Here is a 9,102-nt window from a genome sequence, read left to right as displayed (position 1 = left end):
CATATACGCGACGCGTTTCGGCAGTGGCAGTATGGTGTGTCGTCGCTACATAGCTGCAATTGCTAATCGAATTAACGTTAATTGACAGTCATCCTGATAGGGTTTCAGCTGGAAGTTCTTGTGCTGTTTTCAGCCCGTGGTCATACTGTCTGTGAAGTTATCGTATTCTAAATTCAGTGCTCATTTAGTATTCTAAATTCAGTTTTTCATTAGGCTCGAAACTACTGACGTTTATATTTGCGCGGGGTCTCCGTGGTGGCGACGGCTGTCTGGGAGGCCATGATCAGCGTGTGGCCATATGCAACGTGAGCGTGCGAGAACCAGAAGAAGAAGAAGACGGAGCTAGCGGGTTGCGCCAGCGTACAGGCGAGCAAGCACCATTATTCCGACTAGAGCAGAAGGAATGCCGAAAGCCACGAAAGTCGAAGGCAACCAGGAGGGCAAGTCCAAGCGGAAGCCTGGTCGTACCACACCACATGGCGCGGCCAAGGGCCACCTTCCGAGGGCCTCTCGCAAGTCGCACGGCTCGCGACTTCCGGCCAAGCCGGACGAGCCGAATCGAGAGACGCTGAAAGAAGCGATGTCCCCGCCGACCGAAGTCCTTACCGCGGAAGATGCACGTCGCAAGGTGCCCCACGAAGGCAAGTACGGCCAGGTCAAGCCAGATATTCCCACCCCTACTGCTGAACTCGACCGCAAAGCGTGTGCCAAGCGGGACGACCAGAAGCCCGATGGCAAGCGAGAGGCCGTCCGCGACATCGCGCACTCCGAAACTGCGCCCGACGCCACGGTGGCTCAGCGGCACAGTCCGAGTGGCCCAGCAGTCGACGTCGTAGGTTCCACCAGCGGCAAGAGTGCACGGTTGACAAGCGACGACCGCGGTTCGCGGTTGTTGATGTCAAGGGCGGACGACCAAATCCTGGACCCAGGCATCGCCTCCGTGCTCTACGGAGCAGCGTCGCCGGTCAGTTTACACGTTTCGTCAGTCGAAGCGGACGTTGGCACCCTAAAGTCAGGGCAGTCGACTGCTACGGCCATGACTACCGCCACGACTGACCAGTCCGTGGGCTTGGGAGGGGAGGCCTGTCGTGGCAAGCCGACGCAAAGGCGTCGCATACAAGGTCCGAGAAGATGCCCGTCGGCCAAGACGATCACAGTCGATGACCTCAATGTCCTCGTGAGTATAGTTCGTTCAGTATGGTGTTTACTGTTGCGCACGCTTTTACCTAGTTGAAGGCAAGGGAAAGCGTATTAAAAATACTTTATTCAGTCGGTAGTTTTGTGTGAAAACACCTGGATTTTCATAGTTTGCTGACAGACATACATCTAGCTGCAATGCCGCTTGGACACCCCTCTGTAATACGGCCAGACATGCCTTCCAATACGGTGTTCTGTGTTATGCCTCCCCTTAGCGTTCCATTATGACGCGGCGTCACGTTTGAGGGACAGCTGCTCTGACTGTTGGAGCCTCGTTGAAAGTTGACGGAACTCGTCGGATGCGGTGGTTTCGGTGAATGTAGCCAGATACGTCGGATCGTGCGCGGACTCTTACAATTTGTGCCTCTTTGCTCTAATCTGCCGCTGAACTTATGAGCGTAAAGGCGTATGAGTCTGCAGTATGCGAATGCATACTGTAGTCGTACGTCGGAACCGTGGCTACCGCTGCAATGAGCAAAGCATTCGCTTGCGGCATAGAATCTATATACAATTACCGTCGCGGAGGCTTAGCGGCTATGGTATTGCGCTGCTAAGCACGAAGTCGCGGAATCAAATCCCGGCCGAGGCGGTCGTATTTCGTTGGAGGAGGGAAGATAACCGATGGTCATTAAGGGTTACGGACTGGATCCCAAGGGAAGGGAAGCGTAGCAGGGGGCGGCAGAAAGTTAGATGGGCGGATGAGATTGCCACAATTAGTACATGGCCGGGGTAGTTGGAGAAGTATGGGAGAGGCCTTTGCCCTGCAGTGGGCGTAACCAGGCTGATGATGATGATGATGATGATGATGATGATGATGATGATGAAATACAAGAACTCCCGTGTCTCGTGCATTGGAGGCATGTTAAAGATCCCCTGGTGGTCAAAATTAACCCGGAGTCTCCCGCTACGGAGTGCCTCGTAATCAAATCGTGGTTTTGGCACGTAAAATCCCAGAATTCGATCCCTACAATTATTACGGTGTCAATGAGAAAACATAGTACATCAAATACGTACACGGCTGCGTCGAGTATTCGGGAAGCATATATTGAATGTCGAGAAGGCACAGCGCCTCAACAACCGCGGTTTTACGCGATTGGCTGACACGTTGGTGACGCTCGACGCCCTTTGCAACCGTTCTGAGAGAACGCCGCGCCATCTGACGCACGTTACGCTAACCTAGCCTAGCATATCGTGGGCGACATGCGAAGGCAATAATTCTCACGGCGTGACAACAGAGCATCGCCGGCGGCGTGTCAGCCAATCGCGTTCAACCGCAGTTGTGAAGTTGCCTTCTAGAATTTCAATTACACATCCGGCAATTCCTACGTTGGTGGGGAACTCTTTTGGCACGGCGATCAACAAGAATGCTGTGTAATGTATTACGCAACTCTTCGTACAAGAAAAAAAATTAGTGACGTTTTACTTTTTGAACGAAAGTTACGCGCAAGCGTATGGGTGCTGTTCCGGAATTTCTAAGCTATGCCGTCTTGTCTGAAACCCCCCATTGTCGCAAGCCGCCTAGCACATTCTTCGGGAGTCCCCTGGGCACGCCTAGCCCGCGCCATTGACCGGTCTTGTTCAGCTCGTGCCCGGCGCTTGCTGACGAATTTGGGGTCAGTCGACTCGCGCTCGGCCTGCCGCCGCTTGCGTTGCTGCTCCGTCCTTCTCGCTAGGCCTCTCGATCGCCAGATCCAGCGGCCGTGACCATCCGACCGTGATCCAGCCGTGTCCACATTCAGCGGCCAGATCCAGCCGTGACCATAGAACATGTAACAACTGCGAGAGGAGGTGAACCCAGCGCGCCTCCGCCAACGCCGGCCTCGGCACACAATCTATTACGCGACGCGCCGTCCCCTTCTTCTCTTCCGCCCCCCCCTCCCTCCGCCGAGCGCTCCTCCGTACTTTCCCCAGCGCGGGCTCCACCTCTACACCTTCACTCGCCTTCCTCCTCCGACGCTCGCTTTCCTCTTCCAACTCGGCGGCTTCCGTTAATCTCGCCGATTTCACAGACGGGGCACGTACGCTTGCGCGTAAAACCTATTTGAGAGAGAGAGGGAATGTACGCTTGCGCGTAAAGCTTATTTGAGAGACAGAGAGAGAAACGCATATTTCATTCTTTGAGAATACCCCCGCTATGAATATTGCTAACACGTTTACTCCAGCATGCACGAAGACGTCATTGAAATAAATGTCACGTGCGTTTTGTTTGAGCACAGAGTTACAAGATGTCGCCACCACAACACGTCTACGACGCTAAAAGCCTGTTAACTTGTTCATTGACGTGCAGTCGAGACCTGTCGCTCAGGATGTACCAACGCCCTCGCCAGTATCTATGGCCGATAGCCGCGAATTTGCCACCATCGCCTGCGCCGTCGTGACTGCGATCGTCGTGGTTGTGTGCACCCTGATGGCTCTTTCGAGGACGATGCCGTCTGGAACCCCGGAACCCGTGTGCGAGACGGAAAGCTGCGCCCTGCACGCACAGCTTCTCACCAAGGACTTGGACCTAAACTTGGACCCCTGCGAGAACTTCAGTGCTTACGTCTGTTCCGGTTGGTACAAGCGACAGCGTACTGACTACCTCCATTTCTCCAAGTCGACCATGGACGACGTGCGCAAGTCCTGGTTCCCAGACTTCCGCGACACTCTCTTTCGAGGCTCGCAGAAGCTCCGCGCAGGACGCAAACCGGTGGCCATGTACTCGTCTTGCATGGGCTCCCCTTCTGAATACGGCTCGAATTTGGGCATGTTCCGAACGTACATGGACGCCGTCAACCTGTCCTGGCCAGAGGCACCAAAGAAGCCAGGCTCAGACGCACTTGGCGTTTTATTGAAGCTGGCGTTCCAGTGGCAGGTCCCACTGTGGGTGCGAATTAGGGAGGCCCGCTCGGCTCGCAGCTGGCGTTTCGCAATAGATCCCGCCCCCTTTCTGCCACTCATGAGACAGCACCACCTGAGCACAACAGAAGGCAAGTATTCGATGTACTGGGAGTCCTTCTACCGCGTTTTGAGCCTTCAACAGCGTAAGATTGACCCATCGACCGTCGAGGCGCTGCGCACCATGGAACAGGACGTGCTGGAGAAACTGTACGCCGCCCGAACGCCCCAGATCCTGCACCCTGCAGTGGTTCCTGTTTCGAACATGGGCAACCGTACTGCGCCACTCACATCTGACAGGTGGCTCCGCGCTCTCGAACACCTGTCGCTCTACCCCACTGCCGCACCCAACGACATGGTACTGCTCAGCGACACCGGCTTCTTTGAGACACTCGGGCGCCTGTTCGCGCGGTACAGCAACGACCAGCTGCTGGACCTCATCGGCTGGGCTTTCGTGCAGCTGTGCGCGGCGGCGGCCGACTACCGGCTCCTGGTGGCGCGCTACGGCAGCGAGACGGCGGTGGCCAAATACAAGCCGTACTTCTGCGAGCGCTTCGTCGAGTCGTCCTACAGCTTGCCCGTCGTCGCAATGTACTCCGTGGCGCGTTTATCCAGGCCGCAGCGCGAATCGGTGGACGCCGGATTCGATAGCCTCGTGTGGGCCGCTGCGACCTTGGCCAACGCGACGACGTGGATGGACGATGACAGCCGGCGGCTGACCGCCGAGAAGATGGCCTCGACGCGCCTCATGCTCTGGCCCCCGGACGAGTACCTCGACAACGACACCGTTCTCGAGGAACTGTACGAAGCATTCCCCAGCGCAGGCCAGTCGTTCGCAGACTATTGGCTGACCGCGAGTCGTGTCAGTGCCGCGGCCTACAGGTCGCTGGTGAACGCCGGCGCGTTCAGTTATGCGGTCAACTACGCGCTGCCCTACAACCATTACGACGGTCCTCTGGGCAAAGTGAAACTGGCCGTCGGTGCGGTGTCCAAACCACTTTACTACACCGACGGTACGAAGGCCATGTTCTACGGCGGACTGGGCTTCTTAATGGCGCTTAGCCTCGTACAGGCCGTGGACAGCGGAGGGCTCAGGTGGCGCCCCGATGGGACGTTCGGCGACTCTTTCTTGTCCAGGTAAACGCAGAGAAGCGAGGTGCACTATGTCGTTCCTCGCTTCATACTCTCCGACAGCTGCGGAGGTGATTGTCACCTCCATCAGGTCACGTGCTAACGCGCTCTCAGCCTGAGTGCTACAAATCTGTCAAAGCTTCCAGTAATCCAAAAGAAGACTGAGAATAACAGGCAATAAATCGACTTTGCAATTGACGAGCGTGGATTTTATTACATATAAATAATTAAAGTAACTAATTTATGTGAAGTCACACTTCATGAATATTGAATTTGTCTCAGGGAGCCATTTTTGTCGAGCTGGCAAAAGTTTGTCGCGTGCGGAGGGAGAGCATCGCCGCGACACATGTCACCCTCGCTATCGCAATCCTGTGTTATCCGCACATTCCTTGTCCGCGCAAGCTCTCGCATGTGTTGTAACTGTGCCTTGGTAATCGCTATAAAGAAATTGATGTATAAAAAGCAGAATAAATTCTAGAGGCAGAACGTCGGCGGTAGTGAGTTTCGAACTTGAGCCTCCATGCTCAGAGGCCGGGTGTCTCACCCCATGGGCTAAACCAGCGCCCCTCGATAGCAGGCCTGTGCATTTTGCTTTATGACTGCATGCTACTTGGACCAAAATTTCCATTGCCAAACCCGGCGTGACGAAAGCGGTGACTTCAATATCAGTGCTACTCACTCGGGAGCGTCCCCATTAAATTCTGTGGCAGTCGGGATAGGTAGCATGACGTCACCGATCGAAGTACACCGGCGTTATACTGTCTAGGAGGCGTTGGTCAAGCCTGTCAACGCGCACGTTTGACTGCGAGGAGTTCATAATTCGAAGGACCACTCAGCGGCGTTCAACTGGACATCGATGCTTGCGCATTTACAGCTCAGAAGTGCGTAGGTGCGTAGTGCGTAACTTTAGCTGGGAGAACCTGTATAAGCCGGCTTGCTGCACTGAGCGGCTAGGATTAGCTGCGCATGACCAGCCTGCGACGTCACGCGCTAGCAGCCTCTCAGCTTGACTGCAACAAATCTCTCAAAGCTTCCAGTAATGCAAAGGCAAACTCTGAGAATAAGAGACAATACATCGATTGTGCACTTGACGAGCGTGCGTTTTATCACATCTAAATAATTAAAATAACTCATTTGTGTGAATTCAAACTTGCATGACTATTGTATTTGTTTCAGCTGGCCATTTTCACTGAGATGTCAAAACTTTGTCTTAATGAACCATTGGAAGTTAAGTAAAACATGAAAACATAAACTTCGTCGCCGTCGCACTAGCCATAGTATGCAAATGCATTACAATACCCTTCCGCGTGAATTGGTGAAGCTCTCTTAAAGAGGCATCCATTCACCAGCAATAAGATTGAATTGAGCAGTATTATTTTAGTGTAGGTTAAACTGATTTTATTTCGTTGTACATACTGCAGCCCGATTGGGCTATTGCCGGAGCGCGTGTGAAAAGCAGAACAGTGGTAAATAATAGAGGCAATATGAACAATACAGAGCAAGGGAAAATACTCAATAGTCGCTAACAATAAGTTTAAGGGAAGAGAACTAGTAGCACCCGGCAAGTAACTCCAATATTCAAGTACACAGGGAAAGCAGTTGTATTTAAAAGTGTCCGCATGGGCAAAATAAGGCGTGATGTTTAGATGATGGTGACTTCTAGTATCAGATCGTCTAGTAGGATTTAGGAAAATATCTGAAATAATCCGGCAAGAGGAGTTAATAATGCAAGGCAGAAACTTTAGTGATTCTGGCGTCGGCGACCTGAGAGAGGTTGCAAGCTAAGGGATGAAAGCGCTGTGGAAGTTGAAAAATCCCTATCGAACATATGCGGCATGTGAAGCGAATCGCTTTCTTTCGGATGGCCTCGACTTGATTAATGTCGCATTGTTCGTGCGCGGACTCCACACAGCAGAAGCGCAATCTCGTAGGGGCCAGATTAGTTATTTATACAACAGTAGTTTAGTATCCTTCGGTGCTGTGATCAATGTGAGGCGCAGATAGCCTACCTTTTTCAATGCTTTTGAGGTTAATATATCTATGTGCTTGTACCAAGACATACTGGGTGTGAAAACAAGACCAAGGTATTTATATTCACTAACGCTTTGAATGGGAATATTATTATATAGTTTTGCAAGTAAAAACGGAAAGCGTGATTTCATTAGTGAAAGTCATAACGACGATAATTTATGTTCGTGTCATTCAAGAAAACGTACCGCGTGATCCTTTACAGAAATCGTTTAGATGTTGTATTTTAGTTTGTATGATACGTTCCTTTATATTTGATGTTATTGACTCGTCGAATGCGTTCCCGTGTTTTCCGGTTTCTGCCAGTGGTCGAAAGGGTGGGGGGGAAGGGGGAGGGACCCTGCAAGCGTTCAGCAAACGCCTTTTCCTGTCGCCTCCTTTCGTATTGTAATGTGAAAAAGCAAAATAACCAAATAAATAAAGCGAACAAGCTTCGCGGCGATATCGCCTAAACTTACCTTCTTTTAGCTGCGCCGCCTCCTTACTGTTACCTCCTACTGGCATGTCGCAAAGGACAGGTCTGCGTATGCTGTTAGAAGGCGAACGACTACAAGATCCCACGAAAGGAGCCGAAAAAGGACACCGCTTTAGCATAAGGTGGTATCCATTTACAAATGCGCGACATTGCACGTTTGCATGCGAACAGAGACTCGACGACGGCGTTCGCCGACAAGGACGCGTGCCTGGACTCCGCGAAGGACGTCGGACCAAGCGACGCCGCCAGCAGCGTGTTTCCCGAGATCCCCGCTCTCGAGGTGGCCCACGCGGCGTATCGCGCCGCCGTGGCCGAGAGCAGCGGGCCGCAGAATCTGGTCGGCGGACTCCGCGGAGACCAGGTTTTCTTCATGACGCTCTGCTTCATGACCTGCTCGCGCGAGCCAGCCGTCGACTGCAACAAGGCGGTGCGTAACTTTGCGCCCTTCGCCCATGCCTTCGCCTGCCCGTCAGGCTCCCCCATGAATCCTGAACGGAAGTGCTCCTTCTTCGGTTGACTTTGCCGCCCAGCCCCTCCCCCCCCCCCCTCCCCCCTCGAGGACTGCGAGGAATGTCGTGTATACACTGCCGTCTGCAGCACGGCTGGTGACTCTACAGGCGTGGCGCTTGCGATGCCAACGCCACAGCGACTATGCGTGGTCGTAAGCTCGTTGTTTTCCACCGCGCTCTTCGATACTTAGTTTGATCATCCTGCTATTTATTCGCCGCTCGTAAGAGCGGGACAATATATTCTCCATGTTCAATTCGGCATTGGTTAGTTTAGTATGACTTTGTACCTGTTAAAGTTCCACTTTAACAGTAGCAAAGTGCCCTGTTAGGAGCAAATATGCCCTGCGATAGCATACTCAGGGATACGAATCTTCATTATACGTGAGCCCGAGCCGTAGTACGCCTTAGTTCGCTCAGCAGATTTGAGATTTGGTTTGTGGTAAAAAAAAAGAAAAAATCACGGTAAGTAGCTAACGTAAGGCAACGACCGCTTACCCCTTACATTAAGAGTATGAAAGGCGTTTTATGAATTCGTAAAGTAAATTTGCCGTAACATTTGGCTCGCTGATCAACCAATTTATTCCTTTGCATCAAGTTTCCGAAAACGCAAGGAGCTCTTGTCTTGGTCGTAGGAGTTACGAATATATTTTAACAAAGCTGAAAAATGTCACAAATACGTAAATCTACTGCAAACCACCGCGAAACGTTCGCGGATGCGCGGCGCTGTTTGGTGTCTTCAGAAATAATTTACTATTGCGGATAGGTAGCTCGCAGCAAAGGAAAAGAATGTGTCGGATAAGTTAACATTCACAAAATAAAGCGCAATGACGGTGAGAAAAGAATCACCTTGGTTGTATATCTGACATATTGAATGAACTGCACTAG

At 52.2% G+C, this 9,102-nt stretch overlaps 2 protein-coding genes across 3 annotated transcripts in view; both read left to right on the top strand.

The window, feature by feature from the left end:
• Positions 1–306: 306 nt before the first annotated feature.
• LOC142574153 (membrane metallo-endopeptidase-like 1) lies at positions 307–5,392 on the top strand. Its single transcript, XM_075683306.1, has 2 exons — positions 307–1,177; positions 3,485–5,392. The coding sequence occupies exons 1-2, from the start codon at positions 404–406 to the stop codon at positions 5,213–5,215; spliced, it is 2,505 nt and encodes an 834-aa protein (XP_075539421.1). The 5' UTR covers positions 307–403; the 3' UTR covers positions 5,216–5,392.
• A 1,762-nt stretch (positions 5,393–7,154) lies between these two features.
• LOC142576262 (alpha-L-fucosidase-like) overlaps positions 7,155–9,102 on the top strand; it is a 49,809-nt gene continuing 47,861 nt past the window's right edge. Inside the window, exons 1-2 of one of the 2 annotated variants that reach the window (XM_075686306.1) lie at positions 7,155–7,289; positions 7,880–8,135. The gene's annotated coding sequence lies outside the window, so the exon portion shown is untranslated. The remainder of the gene's footprint in view (positions 7,290–7,879; positions 8,136–9,102) is intronic. The other variant, XM_075686308.1, reaches the window with a different exon arrangement.

This window comes from Dermacentor variabilis, chromosome 3 (genome assembly GCF_050947875.1).
Source record: "Dermacentor variabilis isolate Ectoservices chromosome 3, ASM5094787v1, whole genome shotgun sequence".
Lineage (NCBI taxonomy): Eukaryota > Metazoa > Arthropoda > Arachnida > Ixodida > Ixodidae > Dermacentor > Dermacentor variabilis.
This window is presented reverse-complemented; position numbering and strand designations above follow the sequence as displayed.

Bases quoted from the DNA above. Each gene is read 5' to 3' on its own strand.
- LOC142574153 (XM_075683306.1), top strand. From the start codon at position 404: ATGCCGAAAGCCACGAAAGTCGAAGGCAACCAGGAGGGCAAGTCCAAG. The intron at 1,178-3,484 runs GTGAGTATAGTT...ATTGACGTGCAG, and splicing joins TCGATGACCTCAATGTCCTC to TCGAGACCTGTCGCTCAGGA.